This window comes from Capra hircus, chromosome 4 (genome assembly GCF_001704415.2).
Source record: "Capra hircus breed San Clemente chromosome 4, ASM170441v1, whole genome shotgun sequence".
Classification (NCBI taxonomy): domain Eukaryota; kingdom Metazoa; phylum Chordata; class Mammalia; order Artiodactyla; family Bovidae; genus Capra; species Capra hircus.
In genome coordinates, this window is record NC_030811.1 from 32,121,300 (window position 1) to 32,148,925 (window position 27,626).

At 39.2% G+C, this 27,626-nt stretch overlaps 1 protein-coding gene across 1 annotated transcript in view; it reads left to right on the top strand.

Annotated features, from left to right (window-relative positions):
• The window catches only part of WASL (Wiskott-Aldrich syndrome like), an 84,207-nt gene continuing 61,442 nt past the window's right edge, over positions 4,862 to 27,626 (top strand). Inside the window, exon 1 of the mRNA XM_018046976.1 lies at positions 4,862 to 5,333. Within this exon, the coding sequence (XP_017902465.1) occupies positions 5,217 to 5,333 (117 nt within the window). The 5' untranslated portion in view covers positions 4,862 to 5,216. The remainder of the gene's footprint in view (positions 5,334 to 27,626) is intronic.

The window sequence follows — 27,626 nt, forward strand, 5'->3', positions numbered from 1 at the left end:
GACAGCCATTTTGCTTCTTTGCATTTCTTTTTCTTGGGGATAGTCTTGATGCCTGTCTCCTATACAATGTCCCAAACCTCTGTCCATAGTTCTTCAGGCACTCTGTCTATCAGATCTAATCCCTTGAATCTAAGAGAGATAAATCCTCAGCAAATATAATATGAAGTTGATAAATAATTCTTTAAGTTGATCAATCAATATATAGCAGCTTAGATATTATTTAGAAATACATATATAAGTGCCAAAAGAAACAGTTCAGACTGGATGACTCTTGGGGGAGCAAAGGGGATAGCAAATGAAGCACAGAGTTTCTGGGTTTCCCTGTTGTTATAACTTTTGCAGTATCATTTTATTTTTTAATTCATACGAATATATCACTTTTAATAAAGCTAAAAATTGATTTTCTAAAAGCTATATGTATTTTCAGTATGTACATACACTGAATTGTATTGTATAACTGAAACTAATGTTTTATGTTAATTATATCTCAATTAAAATAGAGACAATAAACTTAGATTTCAACTCTGAAATGGAAAATGAGCTACTAATAAACCTGAAGCATGAAAAGAGTAATAAAAATGAACCCCAAAATTACTGAAATAGAAACTACAAACTTCATCAATATAACACCAAAAAAGTGATATGATAGATGAGTTCATATCTTTTGATAGTTTCAGTGAGGTATTCATGGGGATGCATGGTATCTTCAAATCATCAATATTATCCAAACTGCTTACTCATCCATATGTAGATTGACTGTGAGTATATTATAATAAAGAGGTCAATGTTTTCCCCTTTATTTGGAATAATTCAACTGAGACACTGAATATTCATTAAAGTAAAAGAGCAGTGGGGGAAAAAAAGAACAGTAAGTAGCATATTGGGGACTATACCATACATAGGTCTTGAAATCATTTCTTGAATAAAGGTTATGTTTTAGGTATCTGGAGACCAGTGGTAGTAACTATCACCAATAATTTATTAGCACAATTTAGAATTCAGTTTTCCACAAAGATCAATAAAAAATCTGAATGAGTTGTATATAAGCTATTTCTTAAAAAGTTAAGCCCCAGAAAGGCTTCTACTCAAAATAAATTTAAAAAGGAAGGGAGAGGAAAATCATTTGCTAGCTTACTTATCAAGATTTTAGTTGAGGAAAAATGAAACATTTAACTTGGGAGAACAAGAACAAATTCTCTTAAACACTGCTATATGCAACATTCACATAAATGTGCAGAGATACTTTATGTGAAATCCTAAAGCCATGGCACTTGGAGGTTGCATGGGCGAAATGATATTCATCACCTCTGCAGTATCCAAGTTTACTGCTATTCTGTCACTATAACTGGGACTCTGCCATGGGAAAGCAAAACCCTCGACTGGTAATTAAGACCACAATGGCTGCTGAATGCCACAGATCCCTGTGTGCAGCTACCTGGACAGTCCTTTACAAGGAAGGGTGTCACTACATCTTTAAATAGTTAACATTAGCAAAGGGAACAGGGTGTTTCAGAAGACTTGTAACAATACATCAACAATGACATTTGTAAAGAAGTGGATTAACAGAACAGCAGGACAGGAGAAACTGGCAAAGTATAAAGATAATGAAATGGAAAAAATGCCCTCGTTTTCATAAGTAAGCTACCCTAACGTTTTCTGTTAAAATGAGGAGTTAATCTTAAAGGATCTTAGCAAGGCAAGATGAAAATAAAATTTAAAATAGATACTAATTGAGTCAATGACAGCCAAATAGGAAATATTAAACAAAACTGCCTATTCTTAGTGATATTCATAGACATTTTAAGAGAGCTTATGCATTTTATACATACAGGAAGATAAAATCCCCAGTCTTCTTAACCTAGCTTACAAACTTCAAGACACTTAGTTGAAGGGAAATAGAATCCTTATTTCCTGGATCAAATCCAGTCTCTCAAACTGGGTAAAAAGAATCTGAGATAAGAAAATAACTTGCCAAATAAAACAGAGAGAAAGGTGTCTTGTGTTCTGCCAAAAAGAGGATACATTATCAAGAATGAAAAGAAGGGGACTTGCTAAAACTGTTGAAACAAATATAGCTGGTACTGCTTGGTCTGAGGGTGAACATGGTAAAACAGAATCCTTGTATGCATGCTAAAGGAGGAAAATTCAAATATTGCTTGTTCACCTGTTCATGAGAATAAGGAAGTCCTATTTCCAATGCAGTGTTCACCCTTATGTATCTCACATTTTAAGAACAAAGAGTTGGAAAAAGCCTAGAGGCAAGCAAAAATAACAATGCAAGGGTAGAAAATACTTAAATTGCAATTTTGTTGACAAAACATACTTATAATTAGGAAGAAAAGCTGAAGAAATGTTTTGGGCTTGAGACAAAAGCCTATCGTCATTATAATCTACCATTCTCATTTCTAAGGAAAAAAAGAAGGGCTAATAGAAAAATAATTTAGAAATAAGATGTCAAAAATTTTCTGAAAGGAAAAAAAAAACAAACTATTAAAACATAAATAGTCTAGGCTAAGGAGACTGAAAAGATCAGAGCCCACAGTTCTCACCATGGGATAGATTCCACAACTCACAGCTACTGTGGAATCATTTATTCTCTCCTGTCTATTTTCTCTTTTCACAGTCCTTTTCCACATCTCTTTCTCCCATATTCAAAAGGTTGATAATCTACAAGTTTTAGAAGCTGGTAGGCAGGCATAAAATTTTCTATCCTTCAGTTTTTATTATTTAGAAACTAATATGATCCTGTCTCTTGATTTATCGTTTTTTACAGTTTTATAATTTCGGCTGATTGGGACATATATAACCTATGTGGCACAATATATAGCCTAACTAGAAATTCTGCTAACAAAGAAATTATGTCCCAAATTCACCACTATGTATTTGAAGAATTACACAGAGTCCCAAATATGAAGGGCAGTTTTCCAAGCATTAGGCCTAGCTACAACAAAGGTAAAAATACACACTTCAACTCAGTGCTAGTTCCCTTAGCTAAGGGAAGGCAGAGCAGACCACAGGCAACGATGATCAATGAGAGGACAAATAGTATTCGACTAACCACTCTGTATCAGGTTCTTTACACATGCTATGTTGGTAAATTTTATCACTCTGAAATAGGTTTAATTATGTTTATCCTACACCTTTATTAAATAAAAATTATTTTCACTTTATGGATGAGGAAACAAACTCAGAATAGCAACTTGGCCAAAGTCCCTAAAGCTGTAATGGCTGCACAAGAACTCCAATTTAGGACTATCTGAAGCCTATACTTTTGTTACTATCCTGGTTCATAGGTTTGAAAATATTAGGGCTCTACTCTCTACTTCTCAGTAATTTATCCTGCTTTCCACCGTCACTGTGGCTTTAATTTATAGGAATCTCACTTTTGATACGAGACAAACTGATTCAGCTTCTAAGTTTGTTAGTTAAGTTCAACGGCAACTCCTTGTTTATATTTCTACTGACTTTCCAAACCTTATTATTTTACAAAAAGTCTGCCTGCTTTCTCAAAATCACTTTTTTTCCTAACACTGTAAACCAAGGTAACTTTGACATATCCATATTTTATGTGAGCACTCATAGAATTATGATTACATTTTCCTTTTAGATTTATTTCCACTCAGTTAATTTCATTAAGGCAGCCTTCATTTTTTAATAATTTTTTAAAAGAGTATTGATAATGGCTTAACAATCTGTTTAGTACACCCAAGATTTGTACTGGGAGCTTTCAGAAATATTAAAATCAAATAGTTTTACCAGCTTTCATTTGTCAAAGGATAGATGTCTTCAGTTTAACATGTTGTTTAAAAATAAGCAAACACGATGGTAAGTAACGATTATACAATAAATGCTAATTTGTTTAAAGTGGAGATGTATAATTCAGAGCAGTGTGTATTATCATCTACATATTACCAAACTTCGTCTTAAGCCAGCTATCTATAGTGTTTAACCTACTGAACAAAGGGAGTTACTCGTTTCCAATATTGAATATAAATTTTTAAAAGATTCCTGAGATTTCGGATTAAGTTAGATGTATTTAGAGATGACATCTCTAAATAGGTACATTCATTTTGGATAAAAAGTAAACAAGGCCTTTGGTGTTTGAGAAGAAGAAAAACACGAGGAGGGGAAAAAGAAATATTTTTCAATTCATAAAACATCAGGGAAATGTGTGGAGGACCCATAGAGAAACGAACCCAAACTGCAATGTTACAAATACATGTATCCTTTTGAGAAATACCAGCGGGCAGTAGAAACCTTTTCTAAGTGCCTTTGCTTTTTAGGAACGTCCATCAGCAAGGTCTCTTCCACAATCCTGGCAGAGGCCTGTTCATCCATTTCCACTGTTGAAGTTGGGACAATGTCTGAGAAACCGCAGGCACCTGCGGCTCTGAGCGAACCGGCGAGGAACACAGGGAAGGGCGTCCCTTCTCTCATTTTCCGTCTCCAGCTTCCAGAATTTTCTGACAGGAGCTCGAAAATCTTTTTTCTCGTGTCTCAGAAAAAAGCTATTTCGGGGACGGAGACCTGGGTCTGCACTGACGCTCCGCAAAGGTGTGCGTCTCAGAAGAGGGGATGACAGCTCGCTGGCGGAGACGAGCCACCTCCTCTCTTCAAGCCTCTGTAGAAGACGACTATCCGAGGAACCAGTTCGGACGCCAAAGGCTGCGACGGACCCACAACCCCGCGTCAGACCGCAGAGCGCCCGTAGCCCGCGCCTCAGCCGGAAGTGGGCGTGGCCTCGGGCCGGCTAGGCGAAGCCAGGCGCGGCGTGGGGAGGTGGGGTTCCTCCCGGGCCCGGCCCGCAGCCGCGCGTTTCCGGCGCCCTCCCCCGCGTCTCGCGTCCTGTGGTCTCGCCCGTACCCCGCTGCCATGTTGGATTGTGAGGCCGTTGCCGCCGCCGCCGCCGCCGCCGCCGCCGCCACTGCCGTCGAAGGAAGGTTGGGGGAGGAGTTGGGAGTTTAGCGCAGTCGCCGGAGTGCGAGGACAACGACCATCCGGCCAGAGCCTACCCCGGCGGGAACGGGGAGCTTCCCTTTCTCACAGCGGCCCGCCGTCGGCTCCTCCTTCCGTGGCCTCCTCCCTGCGCCGGAGGAGCTGCGAGATGCTACGCCTCTGATTCCCCTCCTCCCGCCCCTGTCACCCAGAAGGGGAACGAGCGCTCGCCCACTCGCCGGAGGAGACGGCCCTGGCCTCCCTACCCCGCCGGCGAAACCATGAGCTCCGGCCAGCAGCAGCCGCCGCCGCCGCGGAGGGTCACCAACGTGGGGTCCCTGCTGCTCACCCCGCAGGAGAACGAGTCCCTCTTCACCTTCCTCGGCAAGAAATGTGTGGTCAGTGGCTGAGACCCGCATCGCCGCCCCCGACCTTAGCCTCCCGGGCCCGGGAGGGAGCGCCGGGAGGTGGGAGTGGGGAAGGAGGCGGGAGCGGCGCCGGGAGAATCGGACTGCTGGCCAGGCCTTTCTCTGACCTGGCTCCCTGGGTGCGGGCAGTGCGGGCCGGAGGCCGCCTCTCGGACCTGCCCGGGGAGCAGGGAAGTGTCAGGTCCGCAGGCCTGTTCTGGAGCCCTGCTCGCTTGGACCCGGGTCCGTGCCTCTGCTGCTGGTTCAGACTTTACTGTCAGGCCTCGCGGGGATCTTTTTATAGGAGCTGCTTGATCGTAGTAACTGGGCTCCTGGACTGGCTCTCGCTTCTCCTCCTACGACCCCGATGTGGGGGTACTTTCCTTCACAATGCCATTGGTTTCAGGAGTGGGTGTGGGTCCGGGACCGAAACTCAGATATGAATGAATCGGGCCGTAAGGTCGTCTTTTATTCTCCCTTGAGGATCTCAGGAAGGAATGAAGTCGAGTCCATCGGTTTAGAACGGGGAGCAGGTAATGCTGCTGCTCCCCACTGCAGAGAAACGAGGTTTATTTCTCCAGCAGTCTCGCTCAGGCCTGGTTTCTCTCCTCTCCACTGTTTTTGTTGTTGTTGTTTGTTTGCATTGGTCGGAGATGCTGCTCTCCCAGAACCAAGCTCAGGGGAACCGCGATCTCCAGCAGTTCTTGGCCTTTTGGGATCTGAGAATGGGTCTTAGGTCGGTGCTGTGCGGCCTGTTCCAACTCCAGATGGCTGGTTGGAGCCAGCAGCTCTGCTGTGGGAAGGGGAATGTGTTGTTGACGGAAGCATTCATTACATTGGCTGCTGGCGCTTCTGGGGGTGGGGAGGTTGTGCTCTGTGGGGTAGGCCTTGTTAGCCTGCATCTTACTGGGGTGGCCGAGTTGAGCTGTGGTTGAGATTGTTGAAACGCTGTTCAGTTCCCTTTCTCCCCACTTTACTGGTTAACACCTGCAGAGTCTGTGCCACTGGCACCCCGGAACCACCGAGGGAAATGTAAACAGAGCTGTACCTTTTACAGCTTTCCTTCTAATGTTAAATGTGTCACCCAGACTGCACCTGCTTGTTTAAGAAGTTAGGATTAGACAAGTTCTGGGAAGTTACTAGATTAATTGTTAACTTTCTAGGAGTTTACCCTTTGTATCCTGTTCCACCTGGTAGGAGATTGAATCATTACCTTACGTGCAGATGTGTTTCACATTTCAAAAGTTAGACCTGATTAGAATAAAAGAGGTGCCTTAGAATCAGGATTTGGGAAACAGCTTTGAAGACAGTCAAGCCCCCTCTTCACTCTCCCCACACACTTTTTAAACAAACAAGATAACTGAGCCGGTGAGCCCTCTGTCTCACAGCAATTTAGTAATGTAACCGGAACTAGAAAAGCAGGACTCCTGATGCCTGTTGTGTTGTACTTTCCACTACATCATGTTGTTTTGGAAGTTTTTTTCTTACTTGTTATTTATTTAAAAGTAGTGTTAAAGAAATAATCACTTTTTTTTTTCACCAGAAGCTGATACAATTAAGGTGTAAGATTCTTAAAGCAGCCCTAATTTGTGCATATTTTCAATTTAGGAAAATCTCCAGCCATTTGAATGTGACATTATCTGCAAATGAAAAGTTTTTTAAAAAAATTTCCTGGTACACTACTTATGTTATATAATCTGTCTCAGAAAAGGAAGTAGTTGTACTATGTGTTACATACCAGACACATTAGGCAGGGAGGGACATTACATTTATACACAAGCATACTGACTAATTGCTCTGCATTTCCTATAATGTTTACTGGTGTCAAAGAAATGACAGACATGTAAGAATACAGCGATAGATAAAGAATGGATTTCTGTCATTTAGAACCACACTGTTGGAGTTACCTGCTCTTGTATGAAATGGTTGCAAAGATTAATATTTGAAGTCTCCAATTATTAGACAGTAAAGAATGAGATCTTAATTTCTGGAACAGTTCCCCTCCCCCCCCCCTTTGCTGACCATGCAGTATTTTGTACATTATTGAAATATTTTATCTCATTAAAAAAAAAATCATGCAATGAGATTTACAGGTCAGACCAAATTTGTTAAGCAAGAAGTGCATTCAGAGCTCTAAGAATTATCAAGAAAATGAAGCTGGAATAGTTATAGTCATAGCTCTCAAGGAGTTTCCTTCCTTCTTTCACTCAGCAAATTAGTATTGAGTAGCAAAGAGTAGGACACAACTGGGTGACTTCACTTTCTTTCTATAGTTCCTTTTGGAGAAGGAAATGGCAACCCACTCCAGTGTTCTTGCCTAGAGAGCCCTATGGACAGAGGGGCCTGGTGGCTACAGTCTATGGGGTTGCAAAGAGTCAGACACGACTAAGCAACTATCACACACACACAGCTAATTGTCGAGGTCAAAATCAGAGTTGATGTGTCCCCTCAGGGAGCTTACTGAATCTAGAGAAAAAAACTAATCTGTAAACTGCTAAGAATATCAGTACTTCACAGTGACTGGTAAGACACTGCATGTTACAGTGGAAAATATCCTGGATTTGTAATCAGCAGTCCGGGGTTTAAATTCGTAATGTCAATTTGGATAAGTTTCTTAAGCCCCCTGTCCTAGAATTGGTTTTCTCATTTCTAGAATAGGGGTACATCTCATTGGGTGGTTGTGTGTATCAGAAGGACTGTGCATAAATGTGTGGATGTTGTTATTTTTATAAAGGTTTAGGAGATCACAAGAGAGGATGAGTACAAGCATTTTAGAATGGTCAGTACTTGAATATTTAAGACTAGAAAGTATAATCGTCATTGAATGCTCAAGTCCCTGTCAGTCAGTCCTTCATATCTAGAAATTCGGAGGGTCAGCTGCTCCCCCCAGGTTGTGAGAAGTATGAAACAGCTTGGGAAGTCAGGGGACCTACTGATAGTATGTTATGGAGCAGGTACGGTTCTCAGGTTTACATATGCGTTGGAATCATTGGGAGATTATTACACATGTGTATGGCTAGGTCAGATTCCTAAATAATATTCAGATTCGTTGGTCTGAGGTGGAACTTGGGCATTTCTGTTTTTAGCAAGCTTAATAGAGACTAAGTTACATCACAGTTTGAGAATCACTGCTGAAATTCACAGTTTTCTAATGGGGTGATCCTGAAGCACGTTGGAAATGTTAATAGGTTTTCCCTCAATTTTTGGCCCATATTCTCTGAGTTATGATTAAGTTGAGCTCTTTCAGGATGCCATTTCTCTATCCCCTTAAAATAACAATACATATTTCATAGATGTGGATGTAAGAGAGATGCAGTTGAGGAAGTATTGCACTGATTAGTGGTATACCACAAGATCAGATTGGACTTTTAAAGTTCGAGGAGGAAGGTGGAGTCACTATAGAAGGATTGGAGGCAAAGGAGGTCAGATACATGTTTACAGTAAGCTCCATGAAATATGATGAGGGTATGAATTAAACCAGTGCTGGTGGGGTCAAGGACAAAAAGACTCCCAATAGAATTTCATCCCCCTTAGAGGGCATGAGAGGAGGAAACTGGGGAAGAGGCACGTATGAAACAATCAGCAGAAAAAGTATGTAGAAACATGCGTATGTCACTGTGTAAATATGCCTAGATGTTAGTGAAACTCTAAGTTGGTGATTGTTTTCATGGAGGATGTGACTCTTCAGTAAATCTGTAGTTTTACCACAGTTTTTAAAAATAGATTTTGAGAAAGCTGAGGTTTCATTTAAAGCTATATGTAAATATATAAATATATGTTCATATACTTTTACATAAAGTTAATAGTTCTGGTGCAGTTCAAATACTAGCTGGTGTTAGTATTTTCTTAGAACAATTAAGAAGGGTTAAACACAAGATCATTAGGTCTTGTTTTGTTAGTTCTTTTGCCTTTCATGTCATGTGATTCATTATTTTCTATAAAGAGTATAGCCATCTTGCCAAGAAGAGGTAAATATGTATATATGTTCCTTATTCAAGGACGATATTAAGAACTGGGGAAAAAACAAAACCTATACTATCTCTCAGCAACCATCTCCCATTTGGATTGGGGTTAGAAATGTTATTGACTGCTTCCATTCCCTGCATATTCACTTGGTTTGTTTTCAAGGTTTAGTGATATTTAAGAAATTTTAATTAACTAATTTTAATGTTTATTTATGTATTTATTTTTAGTTCCTTAGCACTTGCTTTAACTTGCTTACTATAGTCTTTTAATTTTTGTGTTTTTTTTCCTCACCCTGTATGTAATTCTGTGAGATTAGACTTTACATCTATAGTCTTACATAATTTTGATAATAACCAGCATATAGATCACTGCATACTTCTTGATTGCAAAATTAAAATAGTTAGCTTGTATACTCCTTAGTTCATTCAGTATTTCTCATTGCTTGATCAGGTTGTTAAAACCTTCAGTTTCTAATGCGCATGGTATCTGGACTTTGGTCTTCATTTATTAGGAGAATAAAGCGGTTTAATTCTTCTGCTTAACTAGTATGGTTGGTAGCAGTAGCTGTCCAACAGTTAACTTTGTTTCTGTTCTAAATTTGTAAATAGGTTTAGAGGGAGAGGTGCCTAGAGAGATCTTGTCATGATGAAGGCCTAAATTGAGGCAGTCCTGGAGGGAAGTTAGTTCTGGGACTATATTTCACCTTGAGTTTTATGTTAGGAGGGAAAAGGTTAAAATTCATGGGATTTGGATTTGGAAGAGACAAAGACAGGAAGACAACCTAAGCTAATGAAGAGGAAAAAAAGGTGAATACAAAAGTGAATTTCATACAGGATAGGGTGTAAGCACAGGAGATTTAGAAGAATCCAGCAGATCTGGGTTTATCTTAGCTCTGTAGTATAGGCAGACTTCTTCACAAGTATAAGCCTTGGTGTCTATATTTGTAAAATGAACTTAGCCAACGATTATCAGAGATTTCAATGATGTGTGTAAAGCAGTTAGAATGCCTGCCACTTGTAAAGTGTTTTGGGAGTTTAGAGAAGCATGTGAAAGAATGTTGTCATTAATACTGTTGACTACTTGGTTTAGATTTCTTGTTACTGGCAGGGCAGTTTTAAAGTAAAATCTTGAACTGTATATTACTTTTGTTTTGATTTAGGTAAGTTAATACTAACATTTTGGCTGAAAGTCAGTACATTATAGAGTATGTAAATAAGAGTTAAGCAGCAGCTGGAACAAATCTATTTGGCGAATTTCTGGGTAACCTTAGCCCTTCTGGTTGCTGACCCGAAAGGGAAGAGGGGATACTTGTATAAGAGGAGTCCCTGGGTTTTAGTCCACACTCTGCCACTGATTAATTATGAATGTGAACAAGAATCTCCATCTTCCTAACTTTTCTGACCACTTTCCTGATCTGAAACTGAGTGGTTGGACAGAACACACCACAGTCTTTCCACCTTTAATGTTCTACCACTCTAAATGTTCTAGTTGCCAGGGACTCTAGCAGAGAAAGATCAGCCCTTCTGTTAACCTTGGCATATTTCTGTTTTGCACAGTGGAGACAAAGATAATATATATCTAAGTGCAAGGTAGATCATCCATTTCATTGCAGATTCCCATTTCTAACTCACTTTTTCTTTAGCATCACAATTTAATAGGCATTTTACCTCAGAAAGACCAGGGTTAACAGAATTAATCAGCATTAGTAATGGAATAATCAGCTCTTAACTTTGAATTATTATTATTAATTTTAAGTGCAAGGTATTTTTATATTAGTATAAGTATGCCTTTTAATTAAGATGGAGTTACCAATTCCAATATTTTGTCAACCAATTCCATCTAGAACCTTATTACTTACATGACACTGTATTAGTGATATGATAGTTTGATATTACCCTTTATTGCTTATTATCTAAGGTTAAAAATAATTTGCTTTTTTTTCTTTCAGTTTTTAGTTTTTAAGTGTTAGACGCAATAGTTATAGTGAACTGACTTGGTTATTTTAGGGAGACTAAAAGTTGAGGTTTATAAGAGCAGGTAAGAGTTCAGTTTCACTGTAAATATTCTGAGAGTCATAGCTTTGATCTAACAGATTAGAACTCAGCATTATTAATATCACTGTAAAGATTCTAGAAGCAAAACAAGTTCATACAGTCTTGTCCAGACTAATATATATTGCTAACATAAATAAAATTCTTACTGCCATGTGACTGAATGATCTGCTATTTTTTAAGTGTTAAATGTTGTTTACTAATTAGAAAATGTTTGGAGTATTTGACTATATTCATAAATCTAGTGTAACAAAAATGTATTCTGTTTTTATTTATTGTATCTACATCAGTCGTCTTGGAAGTAATAGAGGGTTACATCATTATAGTGTTAATATAAGAGAGTAAAATTATTAGAAAACACCAGTTTCACTTTATGATGTGTTATAAAGGAATTTATGACTTTTGTTTTCTTTAAGAGACCAAATAACTGGTGTGATGTGGAGGAGGTGGATCTAAAAAAGTTCTCTTTAGAAAATAGAATCCAATGAAAGTTTTGGAGTAACTTCATATTTCAATATGGTATGACTATCTGTTATAATAGTTTAATTGTTTTCAGTGTCCTTGGCTCCTCAGTTTGTCTGCCATGGTGATTTTGCTTTTTAACTTATTTTTTACTTGACCTGAAGATTGCTATAGAAATCTATCTCTGTAAAAGGAGTACTCATTAAAGACCAGGTAAATTGAAACAAAGAGAAACACAGAAGACATCTGGGAAAATAAAATGCCTTAAAAAAATTACCATCAAACAGATACACAGTAACTTTAGGACAATGAAGTGTTTTAAAGTTAAAACTTTTATGTTAAACTTGGAGAAGCTAAAAGTATCTAGTATTTTTAAGTGTTAAAGTAGAAGTGAGGTTGTTTATCATTTGTTTGGTTCCAAAATAAATTTAAGTGGAATTCTCTCTCTGTACTGAAATACCTAAGAAATTTCATAGTAGTAAAGGAGCTGATTGATTTGTATGCAGTGCATGAAGCTAATCAAATGATTTCCTCTATTTTTATTAATAAAATAGCATCATAATCAAGAATCAAGGACTTGCCTCAGTACTTGGAACACATGAAAAGGGTAAGGAAGATGTAGTCCTTACCTCTTAGTTCTTTACTAAGTAGTCAGGGAAGACAAAAATTATGCACCTAAAGATAGTTTTGCAAGCCAGTGTAAAGTTTTGAATGTTAGAAGAAGTAGGTATATCACTGTGAGTTTTAATACATCATTGTGGGGCTTGAGCATGATGTCTTGAGTGGCCTGTAGAATTTATGTCAGTACAGGAAGCCACTCAGTTCAAGTGTAGGGAAATGTGAGCAACTATGGAGTAGAAAATTTGCAGGGAGTATTTGAAAATACTGAATAGACTGGCTTGGCTTGAATTGAGAATGGTATTTGCTTGAGGAGATACTGAATGATAAGTTTGAAGGATAGATTGCAGCCAGATTTTAGAGAAGACCTTGAATGTTAGACCTAGGGATTGAGCTTTAGTCCCTAAGTAGGGAGAAGTCATGCTCCCCAGGTGGCACAGTCCCAAGGAATCCGCCTGCCAGTGCAGGAGACGGAAGAGATGTGGGATTGATCCTTGGGTCGGGAAGGTCCCCTGGAGGAGGAAGTGGCAACTTGCTCCAGTATTCTTGCCTGGGATGTTCCATGGACAGAGGAGCCTGGAGGGCTACAGTCCATGGGGCCACAAAGAGTCGGACACGACTGAGCGACTGAACACATAACTGAACATATAAAGGAAGAAGTCACAAAGATTTTGACTCAATGTCAAGAAAGGAAGTATCTCGAAATGGGAAAAACTGAAAATTCTTATTCATACTAAGAATACTTGAGTAATACTTCCTGGTTGTGATTTAGTCGCTAAGTCTTGTCTGACTCTTGGGATCCCATGGATTGTAGCCTGCCGGGCTCCTATATCCTTGGGATCTCACAGGAAAGAATAGTGGAGTGAGTTGCCATTTCCTTCTCCAGGGGATCTTCCCAACCCAGGCATCAAACCCGTGTCTCTTACATTGCAAGTGTATTCTTTACTGCTTAGCCACCAGGGAAGTTCCTGAGCGTTAACGTTTACTAAATATTTTCTTATTCATTATCTTAGCAGACCAGACCTGGCCTGGCTAAGGAACCTGAATTGTAGTGACATCTAGAACAGAAAAAGGATGAGTAAATACTTGGCCTTAGTTCTCATGGCAGATACCACCTATCACTCACAGTGATTTTTCCTACTTTGTCACGATGGGGTTTCTGATTCCAAAGCTTTGGAATGGAAATAGATTTCATGGGCAGCGATCCTGGACTGACTGGTAGTGGCTGCATGTAGGAATACACTGAGTGAATCAGAAAGTGAATTCAAGATGACAACGGAACCTCCTTGTGGAAATGGCTCGATAGTAGAAATTGTAGGATTAGAGCTGTTGGAATCCTTTGTGTAATGTTTATTATCGAGGCCTTAGGAGTGGAAGTAGATCTGTGAAGGTGTCAGTGCCTGTGAATATAAAGAGGTATGCAGTCTAGCCCATATTTGACTTGACCAGCATTTGATGAATTTCAGTAAGGAGTTTAAAGGGAAGAAAGATGCTTTCTTTATAAATTACCAGAAAATGGTATTCTGCAGGTTAACTTTTTCACTTACATTTGGTATTTTTCAGATATTGCCATGCTCGTTTATATTGGCTACACCCTTTTAGTTGCTGCATCATATATTTCATGTATTCCTTATAGCTTACTAACCTCTGTGACAGTTTTCTAGGGCTTGTGTAACAGGATACCACAAACTGTGTGGCTTAAAAAACAAATTTAATCTCTCACATTTTTAGAGGCTAGAAGTCCAAAGTCAAGGTGTTGGCGGGATTGGTTCCTTTTGGCAGCCCTGAGAGAGGATCTGTTCCATCCATCTCCTAGCTTCCGGCATCTGCTGACCACTCTTTATATTCTTTGGCTTATACTTTGATCACTCTAGTCTCTACCTGTGTAATCATCAGAGGATTCTCTTTTTGTTCTCTACTTGTCTGTTTCTCTGTCTTCTTTTTTTGTAAGGAAACCAGTTATTGGACTAGTGTCAGCCCTGAAAAATCTCTTTTGATATATGGTCATGTTCACAGATAAACAGGGGTTAGGGTTAGTATATCAGTGTATTTTTTTAGGGAGACACACAGTTCAACTCAAAACCATGGGTATTTTTACTTTCCAAGCTTCTGCCTTTGAAAACAGTGTTGTAATGAAGATTCAAATATTATTTCTGTGTATCCTTTCCAGGTATTTCTATAGAGTAAACTCTAAGAAATGAAGTCAGAGAGCATGAGCATTAAAAAATAGTAACGGATACTGCTGAATTGTCTTCCAAAACAGTTACTATGAAACTGTCTAGTCACATCAACATTAGAGTTTAAAGTATTTTTTGCATTTGACCATTTCACTGGTGAAAAAAAAAACCGCATTGTTTGATTTGTAGTTTCTGAAGAAGTTGTCTTTTTGAGTCTGTTGGTCATTTATATTTCTTCTGTAATTAGCTGTTATTGTCTTTAGACCGTTTTTCTATTGAATTATTTGTTTTTTTTAGTGACCTGAGAACTATTTAGGAATAGTAATTTTATAGTACAATATTTTTCAGCAGTCATCATTTTATTTTTTGACAGAAATATTTTTGGTCATCCCATAGGTTTTTAATATTGTGTAGTTAAATGTGATAGTCTTTCAAGTGTATCAAGTTTTTATTTAATACTGGCTTAGTTCAGAATTACAAGAATATATACTCACATTTTCCTAGTACATCTATTGTTTTATTTTATACCTATTATCTTTGATCTTTCTGGAAGTGACTTTGGAAAACAAGAGTCGTAGAAATCTAGTATTACATTTTTATAATACAAATGGCCACAATGCTACTTATTGAGCGTTCATTTTTCCATACCTATTTGAAATGCTATCCCAGTAATTTACCACATTATCAGATGTACTTAGCTCCATTTCTACATTCTTTTTTTTTTTTAATTTTCTTGTCAGTGTATAGAATTTTTAGTTAGTATAGCTTTATAACAATGATACAGTTTGATTAGTTTTAAGTCCCTCATTGGGCTTCACTGGTGACGCAGACGGTAAAGAATCTGCCTGTATTGTGGGAGACCTGGGTTTGATCCCTGGATTGGAAGATCCCCTGGAGAAGGGCATGGCAACCCACTCCAGTATTCTTGCCTGGAGAATTCCATGGACAGAGGAGCCTGGTGGGCTATAGTCCATGGGTCACTCAAAGAGTTAGATACAACTAAGCGACTAAGCACATACACGTCCCTCGTTACTCTCCTTGTCAATATTTTCTAGCTGTTTTATGTGCCTATGTTCTTCGGTCACTAAGTCATTTCTGATTCTTTGCAGCCCCATGAACTGCAACACAACACGCTTCCCTGTCCTTTACTGTCTCCCTGAGTTTGCTCAGATTCATATCCCGAGTCAGTGATGCTATCTTAACTGTCTCATTCTCTGCCATCCTCTACTCTTCCTGCACTCAATCTTTCCCAAGCATTAGGGTCTTTTCCAGTGAGTCAGATCTTCGCATCAGGTGGCCAATGTATTGGAGCTTCAGTTTCAGCATCAGTCCTTCCAGTGAATATTCCGGACTGATTTCCTTTAGGATTGGCTGGTTTGATCTCCTTTCAGTCCAAAGAACTCTCAAGAGTCTTCTCCAGCACTACAGTTTGAAAGCTTCTGTGCTTTGGCTTTCAGCCTTCTTTATTGTCCAACTGTCACATCTGTATGTGACTACTGGAAAAATCATAGCTTTGACTGGATGGACCTTTGTTGGTAAAGTAATGTCTCTGCTTTTTAATATGGTGTTTAGATTTGTCATAGCTTTTCTTCTGAGAAGCAAGCGTCTTAATTTCATGGTTACAGTTATCGTCTGCAGTGATTTTGGAGCCCAAGAAAATAAAATCTGTCACTGCTTCCACTTTTCTGTTTGCTATGAAGTGATGTGACCAGATGCCATGATCTTAGATTCATGAATGTTGAGTTTCAGGCCAGCTTTTTCACTTTCACCTTCATCAAGAAGCTCTTTAGTTCCTCTTTACTTTCTGCCGTTAGAGTAGAATTATCTGCTGTATGAGGTTGTTGATGTTTCTCCTGGCAATCTGGATTCCAGCTTGTTATTCATCCAGAATTTCCTATGATGTACTCTGCATAGACGTTAAATAAGCAGGGTGACATATACAGCCTTCACATATATAATTCAGTTGCTCAGTTGTGTCCGACTCTTTGCGACCCCATGAACCACAGCATGCCAGACCTCCCTGTCCATCACCAACTCCTGAAATTTACTCACACTCATGTCTGTTGAATCAGTGATGCCATCTCACCATCTCATACTCTGTCGTCCCCTTCTCCTCCTGCCCTAATCTTTCCCAGCATCAAGGTCTTTTCAGATGAGTCAGCTCTTTGCCTCAGGTGGCCAAAGTATTGGAGTTTCAGCTTCAACATCAGTCCTGCCAATGAAAACCCAGGACTGATCTCCTTTAGAATGGAGTGGTTGGATCTCCTTGCAGTCCAGGGGACTCTCAAGAGTCTTCTCCAACACCACAGTTCAAAAGCATCAATTCTTTGGCACTCAGCTTTCTTTATAGTCCAACTGTCACATCCATACATGACTATTGGAAAAACCATAGCCTTGACCAGATGACCTTTGTTGACAAAGTAACATCTGTTTTTTCATATGCTGTATAGGTTGGTCATTTGAAAAGACCCTGATGCTGGGAAAGATTGAGGGCAGGAGGAAAAGGGGACTACAGAGGATGAGATGATTGGATGGCATCACTGAGTCAATGGACATGGGTTCAAGTGAACTCTGGGAGTTGGTAATGGACAGGGAGGCCTGGCGTGCTGTGGTTCATGGGGTTGCAGAGAGTCAGACATGACTGAGCAACTGAACTGAACTAGGTTGGTCATAACTTTCTTCCAAGGAGTAAGCGTCTTTTAATTTCATGGCTGCAGTCACCATCTGCAGTGATTTTGGAGCCCAAAAAATAAAGCCACTCTTTCCCCATCTATTTCCCATGAAGTGATGGGGCCAGATGCCATGATCTTTGTTTTCTAAATGTTGAGCTTTAAGCCAACTTTTTCGCTCTCCTCTTTCGCTTTCATCAAGAGGCTCTTTAGTTCTTCTTCACTTTCTGCCCTAAGGGTGGTGTCATCTGCATATCTGAGGTTATTGATATTTCTCCAGGCAATCTTGATTCCAGCTTGTGCTTCTTCCAGCCCAGTGTTTCTCATGATGTACTCTGCATATAAATTAAATAAGCAGGGTGTCAGTATACAGCCTTGACATACTCCTTTTCCTATTTGGAACCAGTCTGTTGTTCCATGTCCAGTTCTAACTGTTGCTTCCTGACCTGCATACAGGTTTTTCAAGAGGCAGGTCAGGTGGTCTGGTATTCCCATCTCTTTCAGAATTTTCCACAGTTTATTGTGATCCACACAGTCAAAGGCGTTGGCATAGTCAGTAAAGGAGAAATAAATGTTTTTCTGGAACTCTCTTGCTTTTTTGATGATCCAGCAAATGTTGGCAATTTGATCTCTGGTTCCCCTGCCTTTTCTAAAACCAGCTTGAACATCTGGAAGTTCACGGTTCAAGTATTGCTGAAGCCTGGCTTGGAGAATTTTGAGCATTACTTTACTAGCGTGTGAGATGAGTGCAATTGTGCAGTAGTTTGAACATTCTTTGGCATCGCTTTTCTTTGGAATTGGAATGAAAACTGACCTTTTCCAATCCTGTGGCCATTGGTGAGTTTTCCAAATTTGCTGACATATTGAGTGCAGCACTTTCACAGCGTCATCCTTTACGATTTGAAATAGCTCCACTGGAATTCCATCACCTTCACTAGCTTTGTTCATAGTGATGCTTCCTAAGGCCCACGTGACTTCACATTCCATGATGTCTGGCTCTAGGTGAGTGATCACACCATCGTGATTATCAGAGTCATGAAGATCTTTTTTGTCCAGTTCTTCTGTGTATTCTTGCTCCCTCTTCTTAATATCTTCTGCTTCTGTTAGGTCCATACCATTTCTATCCTTTATTGAGCCCATGTTTGCATGAAATGTTCCCTTAGTATCTCTAATTTTCTTGAAGAGAACTCTAGTCTTCCCTATTCTATTGTTTTCCTCTGTTTTTTTGCACTGCTTGCTGAGGAAGGCTTTCTTATCTCTCCTTGGTATTCTTTGGAACTCTGCATTCAAATGGGTATATCTTTCCTTTTCTCCTTTGCTTTTTGCTTCTCTTCTCTTCACAGTTATTTGTAAGTCCTCCCCAGACAGCCATTTTGCTTTTTTGCATTTCTTTTGACATATACAGCCTTTCCTAATTTTGAACCAGTCAGTTGTTCCATATCTGGTTCTAACTATTGCTTCTTGACCTGCATACAGGTTTCTCAGGAGGTAGGCGGTCTGGTATTCCCATCTGTTTAAGAATTTTTCAGTTTGTTGTGATCCACACAGTCAAAGGCTTTAGCGTAGTCAATGAAGCAGAAGTAGATGTTTTTTCTGGAATTCCCTTGACTTTTCTGTGATGCAGTGAATGTTGGCAATTTGATCTCTGGTTCCTCTGCGTTTTCTAAACCTAGCTTGTCCATCTGAAAGTTCTTGGTTCATGTACTCCTGAAGCCTAGCTTGAAGGTTTTTTGCATACCCTTACTAGCATTCAAAGTGATTATGTGCGTGTACTTGGTACTTTTTTCACGACTTTACCTCCCACCGCATCTCCCATCAAAAAATATTTGCTTTAAAATAACTTTGGATTCGTCAGTTAATTTAGGAAAAATCGGCTTAGTGAGGATTTCCATTGGAAAGCAAGTCTTTTTTTAAAAAATTTCCTTATTTCCTGACTCCATGAACTGTAAGCCCATGAGGCTTCTCTGCCCATGGGGATTTTCCAGGCAAAAATACTGGAGTGGGTCACCATTTCTTCCTCCAGGGGATCTGCCTGACCCAGGTCAAACCTGTGTTCCCTGCGGCCCCTAAGTTGGTAGGCAGATTCTTTACCACTGAGCCACCTGGAAAGCCCCCACATCAAGTGTACTAGCCATCAAATTTTTTTTTCAATTTTAGGTACAAAAATGATCCCAGTTATACTCATTGTTAAAAAATATACACGCACACAATGACTATATGGAATTAAAAGGTAAAATAGCCTTTGTATACTTCTCATCTCCTAATATAATTAGTCTCCATCGAAAGCTCTCAAGGATTTGACATGTCTCTTTCCTTTCCCTTTTATTTGTAGCTATGTGTATGAATGTGTGTTTGCACTTTACCTGTAAAGAGTCTGTTATTATATGAGATACATATAAATTTACCTCCTGCCCCTTTTTTTAACCATCTTTATTATAGAAACTTTTAGACATATGCAAATTATAAAATAGGATAATGGGTATCAACTCATGCTAGTCTTGTTTGCTTTATATCTCCAGTCACTTTTCTCTTTCCTGTGTTATTTGGAAATAAATAAACATTATATAATTTTCTTTTTCTTAATTAGCCTGGCTAGAGGTATGTTAATTTTATTGACTTTCTTAACAAAACAGGTTTTAGTTTAACTGATTTCTGCTGTTTTTCTTATTTTTTTATTGATTTCTGTTCTGATTTTTTTTTGTTGTTTTCATTGAATTTAAATTGCCTTTCTTTTGTAAGGTGATAACTACTCAGGTTATTGATTTGAGACCTTTTTCTAACTTGGATATTTAGTACTGTACATTTTCTTGTAAATACTGCTTTACTGGCATCTCATGTATTGGATATGTTGTATTTTCATTTAATTTAAATTACTTTCTAATTTTCCTTTTCATTTTTTTGATCCACACATTTTCTCTTGCTGTTTTCTAGAAGCATGCAATTTAGTGTTCAAGTTTTAGGGATTTTCCAGATATCCTTTTGCTGTTGCTAAGTCGCTTCAGTCGTGTCTGTGTGACCCCATAGACGGCAGCCCACCAGGCTCCCCTGTCCCTGGGATTCTCCAGGCAAGAACACTGGAGTGGGTTGCCATTTCCTTTTCCAATGCATTAAAGTGAAAAGGAAGTCGCCCAGTCGTGTCCAACTCTCAGCGACCCCATGGACTGCAGCCCACCAGGCTCCTCCATCCATGGGATTTTCCAGGCAAGAGCACTGAGGTGGGGTGCCATTGCCTTCTGCGATCCTTCTGCTACTCTTTTCTAACTTAATTCCATTATGTTAGAAAATATTATGGATCCTTTTTATGTGTAAGAATATGGTTTAAATTGATGTTCCACATGCACTTGAAAATAACATGTATTTCACTGTTGTTAGGTGCTGTGCTGCGTGCATGCTAAGTTGCTTTAGTTGTGTCTGACTCTGCAACCCTATGGACTGTAGCCCACAAGGCTCCTCTTCCTCTCTCCGTGGAATTCTCTAAGCGAGAATACTGGAGTGGGTTGCCGTGCCCTTCCCCAGGGAATCTTCCCTGCCCAGGGATTGAACCTGTGTGTCTTAGCTTCTCCAGCATTGGCAGGTGGGTTCTTTACCACTAGCACCATGGTGGAGTGTTCAGCAAATGTTAATTATATCAAGTTGATCAGTAGCATAGTTTAAGTCTTCTTTATCCTCACTGATTTTCTGTCTACTTGCTCTATCAATTTTGAGAGAAAGCTGTTAAATTCTTCCATTATTGTTATGAATTTCTCCTTGCAGTTATATCAGTTTCTCTTCATTTGTTTTGAGCCTGTTTATCATGAGGGTAAGCATTACAACAGGTATGTCCTATTGAAGAACTGACCATCATCATGAAATGACCTCCATTGTGTCTGACATATTTTCTTCTGAAATCAACTGTTATTGAAGCTTTCTTTTAGTTGGTGTTATAATCTTTTTTGGCATTATTTTTAATATTCTCGTGTCTATGTACTTAAAATAGGCTTCATATATGTGGCACATAGTTAGGTTTTTCTTTTGAAGACCAATCTGGTAATACTTACTTTGGATGTTTAGACCATTTACATTTAAATCATTATTGATATGATTGGATGTAAAATCAACCATCTTACTGCTTGCTTTCTATTTGTTTCACATCATCTTTGTTCATTTTCCCTTTTTTCTGCCTTTTTTTAGATTGAGTTAGTAGTTTTTAAGTTTTCTTTTAATCTCGTTTTTTGGTTTATTGTAACTTTTGTTTTTGTAGTTGCTTTAGGGCTTACAGTGTATGTCTTTAACTTACTGTGGTCTGTGTTCAGAGGATATTTTATCACTTTTGAAAGAACTTTATATAATTGCACAGTTCCATTTCTTCCCTTCAGGACATTGTGCTATATTGTTGCCATACATTTTACCTTTCAATTCCATGATACATTGTTATTTTGCTCTAATGATTTAAATATTTTTAAAGGTGATTTGAAAGTAAGGGGGGAAAAGTCTTGTATTTATCCACTTGTTATCATTTCTGTAATCTTTAGTTGCTTTGTATAGATTCAGATTTCTTTCTGCTGTCAGTTTTCTTAAGTCCAAATATTTTTTCCCTCTCGCTCTCCTTCCCTGCCTCCCTGTCTCCCCTACTTTCCCCCCACCGCCCGCCCCAAACATCTCTTTATTGTACAGGTCTGCTGCTAATAAATTCTTACAGCTTTGTGCCTCTGAAAAAAATCTATATTTTTAAATTTAATTTTATTTACTATTTTCTTTCTTTCTTTCTTTAACTTCTGGTTGTGCTGTTTGTTTCTGTGCCCAGGCTTTCTGTGGTTGCAGAGAGTGGGGGCTGCTCTCTAGTTGTGGTCGGGATTCTCATTGCAGTGGCTTCTCTTGTTGCAGAGTACAGGCTCTAGGTTAACTGGCTTCCGTAGCTGCAGCTCACTGCCTCTAGGGTGTGCGGGCTTCAGTAGTTGCGGTGCGTGGGTTTAGCTGCTCCAGGTATGTGGAGTCTTCCTAGACCAGGGATCAAACGCTTGCATTGGCAACTGGGTTCCTATCCTTCATACCACCAGGGAAGTGAAAAACATCTAGTCTATATTTTGCCCTGAATCTTGAAAGATGTTTTCGCTGGATACATAATTCTACATTGGTAGGTTTTTTTAATTTCTATAAAATGTTGCTCCAGTGTCATCTGATTTGCAGTTATTGCTGACAGGAATTCTACTGTTGTCATTTTCTTTAATCTTCTGTACACACTATGTCTTTTTCTTCCTCTGATTACTTTTAAGATTTTTCTCTTTATTACTGGTTTTAAGGACTCTGATTATAATGTGCTTTTACTATAGTTTTCTTATAATGTTGGGATTTCTTAAACTTCTTGGATATGTGAATTTATAATAAATTGACATCAAGTTTAGAAATTTTTCAGGCTTTTTTCCTCCCAATATCCACTCCCCCCGCCAAAGAAAAGCTAAACTTCAAAAAAGCTAGACACATGTAAACTGCTTGAAGTTGCTGTAGACCTCAGTATTGTAGAGCTCATTTTTCTTTCTTTCCGTCTCATTCTCACTGTTCCTTTGAGTTAGTAGCCAGTGCTATGTGAAGTCAGTGGTGTCTACACTGTCTAATCTTCCATTAATACCATTTAATGTTGGCTTTTTCTTCTCAGTTATTGTGGTTTTCATTTCCAGAGTTTTAATTTGGATTTTTAAAAGTATATTCTATGTTTCTAAGTACTTAACATGTTCTATCTTTGCTCTAGCTAATGTATAGAATACAGTTATGATAACTGTTTTAATGTCCTTGTCTATAATTTCTAAATTCTGTATCAGTTTTTCATGATTTATCCTTATCTTCACTGTGAATCACATTTTTCTGCTTTTTCACATGCTTGGTAGTTTTGGTTTTTTCTTTCTTTTTTTTTTTTTTTTGTATACCAGATACTGTGACATTTGTCTTTGAATTTTAATTGTAAGGTGTTATTTATTAATTTTCCATCAATATACTCTGTATGTGTTAGTTGCTGGTTCCTCTGCCTTTTCTAAAACCAGCTTGAACATCAGGGAGTTCATGGTTCACGTAGTGCTGAAGCCTGGCTTGGAGAATTTTGAGCATTACTTTACTAGCGTGTGAGATGAGTGCAATTGTGTGGTAGTTTGAGCATTCTTTGGCATTGCCTTTCTTTGGGATTGGAATGAAAACTGACCTTGCCCAGTCCTGTGGCCACTGCTGAGTTTTCCAAATTTGCTGGCATATTGAGTGCAGCACTTTCACAGCGTCATCTTTCAGGATTTGAAATAGCTCAACTGGAATTCCATCACCTCCACTAGCTTTGTTCATAGTGATGCTTTCTAAGGCCCACTTGACTTCACATTCCAAGATGTCTGGCTCTAGATTAGTGATCACATCATCATGATTATCTGGGTCATGAAGATCTTTTTTGTACAGTTCTTCCCTATATTCTTGCCCCCTCTTCTTAATATCTTCTGCTTCTGTTAGGTCCATACCATTTCTGTCCTTTATCGAACCCATCTTTGCATAAAATGTTCCCTTGGTATCTCTGATTTTCTTAAAGAGATCTCTAGTCTTTCCCATTCTGTTGTTTTCCTCTATTTCTTTGCATTGATTGCTGAAGAAGACATTCTTATCTCTTCTTGGTATTCTTTGGAACTCTGCATTCAGATGCTTATATCTTTTCTTTTCTCCTTTGCTTTTCGCCTCTCTTCTTTTCACAGCTATTTGTAAGGCCTCCCCAGACAGCCATTTTGCTATTTTCAATTTCCTTTCCATGGGGATGCTCTTGATCCCTGTCTCCTGTACAATGTCACAAACCTCCGTCGATAGTTCATCCAGCACTCTATCTATCAGATCTAGGCCCTTAAATCTATCTCTCACTTCCACTGTATAATCATAAGGGATTTGATTTAGGTCATACCTGAATGGTCTAGCAGTTTTCCCTATTTTCTTCAATTTGAGTCTGAATTTGGTAATAAGGAGTTCATGATCTGAGCCAGAGTCAGCTCCTGGTCTTCTTTTTGTTGACTGTATAGAGCTTCTCCATCTTTGGCTGCAAAGAATATAATCATCTGATTTCGGTGTTGACCATCTGGTGATGTCCATGTGTAGAGTCTTCTCTTGTGTTGTTGGAAGAGGATGTTTGCTGTGACCAGTGCATTTTCTTGGCAAAACTCTATTAGTCTTTGCCCTGGTTCATTCTGCATTCCAGGGCCAAATTTGCCTGTTACTCCAGGTGTTTCTTGACTTCCTACTTTTGCATTCCAGTCCCCTATCATGAAAAGGACATCTTTTTTGGGTGTTAGTTCTAAAAGGTCTTGTAGGTCTTCATAAAACCATTCAACTTCAGTTTCTTCAGCGTTACTGGTTGGGGCATAGACTTGGATAACTGTGATATTGAATGGTTTGCCTTGGAGACAAATAGAGATCATTCTGTCATTTTTGAGATTGCATCCAAGTACTGCATTTTGGACTCTTTTGTTGACCATGATGGCTACTCCATTTCTTCTGAGGGATTCCTGCCTGCAGTAGTAGATATAATGGTCATCTGAGTTAAATTCACCCATTCCAGTCCATTTTAGTTCACTGATTCCTAGAATGTTGATGTTCACCCTTGCCATCTCTTGTTTGACCACTTCCAATTTGCCTTGATTCATGGACCTTACACTCCAGGTTCCTATGCAATATTGCTCTTTAAAGCATGGTATCTTACTTCTATCACTAGTCACATCCACAGCTGGGTATTGTTTTTGCTTTGGCTCCATCCCTTCATTCTTTCTGGAGTTATTTCTCCACCGACCTCCAGTAGCATATTGGGCACCTACTGACCTGGGGAGTTCCTCTTTCAGTGTCCTATCATTTTTCCTTTTCATACTGTTCATGGGGTTCTCAAGGCAAGAATAGTGAAGTGGTTTGCCATTCCCTTCTCCAGTGGACCACATTCTGTCAGACCTGTCCACCATGACCCACCCATCTTGGGTTGCCCCGCAGGCATGGCTTGGTTTCATTGAGTTAGACAAGGCTGTGTTCCTAGTGTGATTAGATTGACTAGTTTTCTGTGAGTATGGTTTCAGTGTGTCTGCCCTCTGATGCCCTCTTGCAACACCTACCATCTTACTTGGGTTTCTCTTACCTTGGGCGTAGGGTATCTCTTCACCGCTGCTCCAGCAAAGCACAGCTGCTGCTCCTTACCTTGGATGAGGGGTATCTCCTTACCGCCACTGTTCCTGACCTTCAACGTGGGATAGCTCCTCTAGGCCCTCCTGTGTCTAAGGCAGAGGAACCAGAGATCAAATTGCCAACATCTGCTGGATCATGGAAAAAGCAAGAGAGTTCCAGGAAAACATCTATTTCTGCTTTATTGACTATGCCAAAGCCTTTGACTGTGTGGATCACAATAAACTGTGGAAAATTCTGAAAGAGATGAGAATACCAGACCACCTATCCTGCCTCTTGAGAAATCTGTATGCAGGTCAGGAAGCAACAGTTAGAACTGGACATGGAACAACAGACTGGTTCCAAATAAGAAAAGGAGTACGTCAAGGCTGTATATTGTCACCCTGCTTATTTAACTTCTATGCAGAGTACATCATGAGAAACGCTGGACTGAAAGAAACACAAGCTGGAATCAAGATTGCCAAGAGAAATATCAATAACCTCAGATATGCAGATGACACCACCCTTATGGCAGAAAGTGAAGAGGAACTAAAAAGCCTCTTGATGAAAGTGAAAGAGGAGAGTGAAAAAGTTGGCTTAAAGCTCAACATTCAGAAAATGAAGGTCATGGCATCCGGTCCCATCACTTCATGGGAAATAGATGGGGAAACAGTGTCAGACTTTATTTTTTTGGGCTCCCAAATCACTGCAGCTGGTGATTGCAGCCATGAAATTAAAGGACGCTTACTCCTTGGAAGAAAAGTTATGACCAACTTAGATAGTATATTCAAAAGCAGAGACATTACTTTGCCAACTAAGGTTCGTCTAGTCAAGGCTATGGTTTTTCCAGTGGTCATGTATGGATGTGAGAGTTGGACTGTGAAGAAAGCTGAGTGCTGAAGAATTGATGCTTTTGAACTGTGGTGTTGGAGAAGACTCTTGAGAGTCCCTTGGACTGCAGGGAGATCCAACCAGTCCATTCTGAAGGAGATCAACCCTGGGATTTCTTTGGAAGGAATGATGCTAAAGCTGAAGCTCCAGTACTTTGGCTACCTCAAGCGAAGAGTTGACTCATTGGAAAAGACTCTGATGCTGGGAGGGATTGGGGGCAGGAGGAGAAGGGGACGACCGAGGATGAGATTGCTGAATGGCATCAAGGACTTAATGGACGTGAGTCTGAGTGAACTCCGGGAGATGGTGATGGACAGGGAGGCCTGGTGTGCTGCGATTCATGGGGTCGCAAAGAGTCACGACTAAGCGACTGAACTGAACTGAACTGTTAGTTGCTACATTTTAAGAGCATACCCCCTTTTGCAATAATGACTAATTATCTGAAGATACTAATTTTTTTATTCTTATCATTGAAAAAAATTTTCAATTAATATTCATGTAGTTCCTCTCTTTGTTCCTGTTTCCTCAACTATAATTATTCTTGGTAGTGGTCCAAATTATGTTTGAAAGACTGCTTTCTAATAGATAATTAGCTTCTTTGTTTTTTTTTAATTAATAGACTTTTTTTCTTTTCAGCAGTTTTAGATTTACAGAAAAATTGTTTGGAAAGTCTGAAGGATTTACATATACCCTGTCTTCCTTTCCCCACCCCACTTTGTCCTGTAATGAATGGCTTGCATTAGTATGATACATTTGTTAAAACTGATAGCCAATATTGATGCATTATTATTAGTTCACGTCTGTAGTTCAAGGAGATTTAAATCTGTACAGATCTATAGATTTTGGTTTTCACAAATGCTTGTCATATTCCCACTGTTGTGATACCACACAGAATGGTATGCCCCCAAAATACCGAAAGCTCCACTGTGTATCCCTCCTTTTGAAACTCTAAGATTCATTGACTTTTTTTTTTCTTCACTTTGTAGTTTTGCCTTTTCCACAATGTCATGTAATTGGAACCATGCAATAGGTAGTATTTACAGACTGGTTTCTTTCATTTAGCATTTAAGATTTCTCCATGCCTTTTTATGACTCAATAGCTTGTTACTTTTTAATGATTAAAAATATTTCATTTTAGTGTGGATGTATCACAGTTTATTTATTCAGTTCACCTACTAAAGGAAATCTCAATTGCTTCAGTTTTTGGTAGTTGTGAGTAAAACTGCTGTAAACATTCATGCTGGTTTGTGCGTGGATGTACATATACAGTTGACTTGGGTAAATATCTGGAAACACGATGGCTGTGTCATGTGGGAA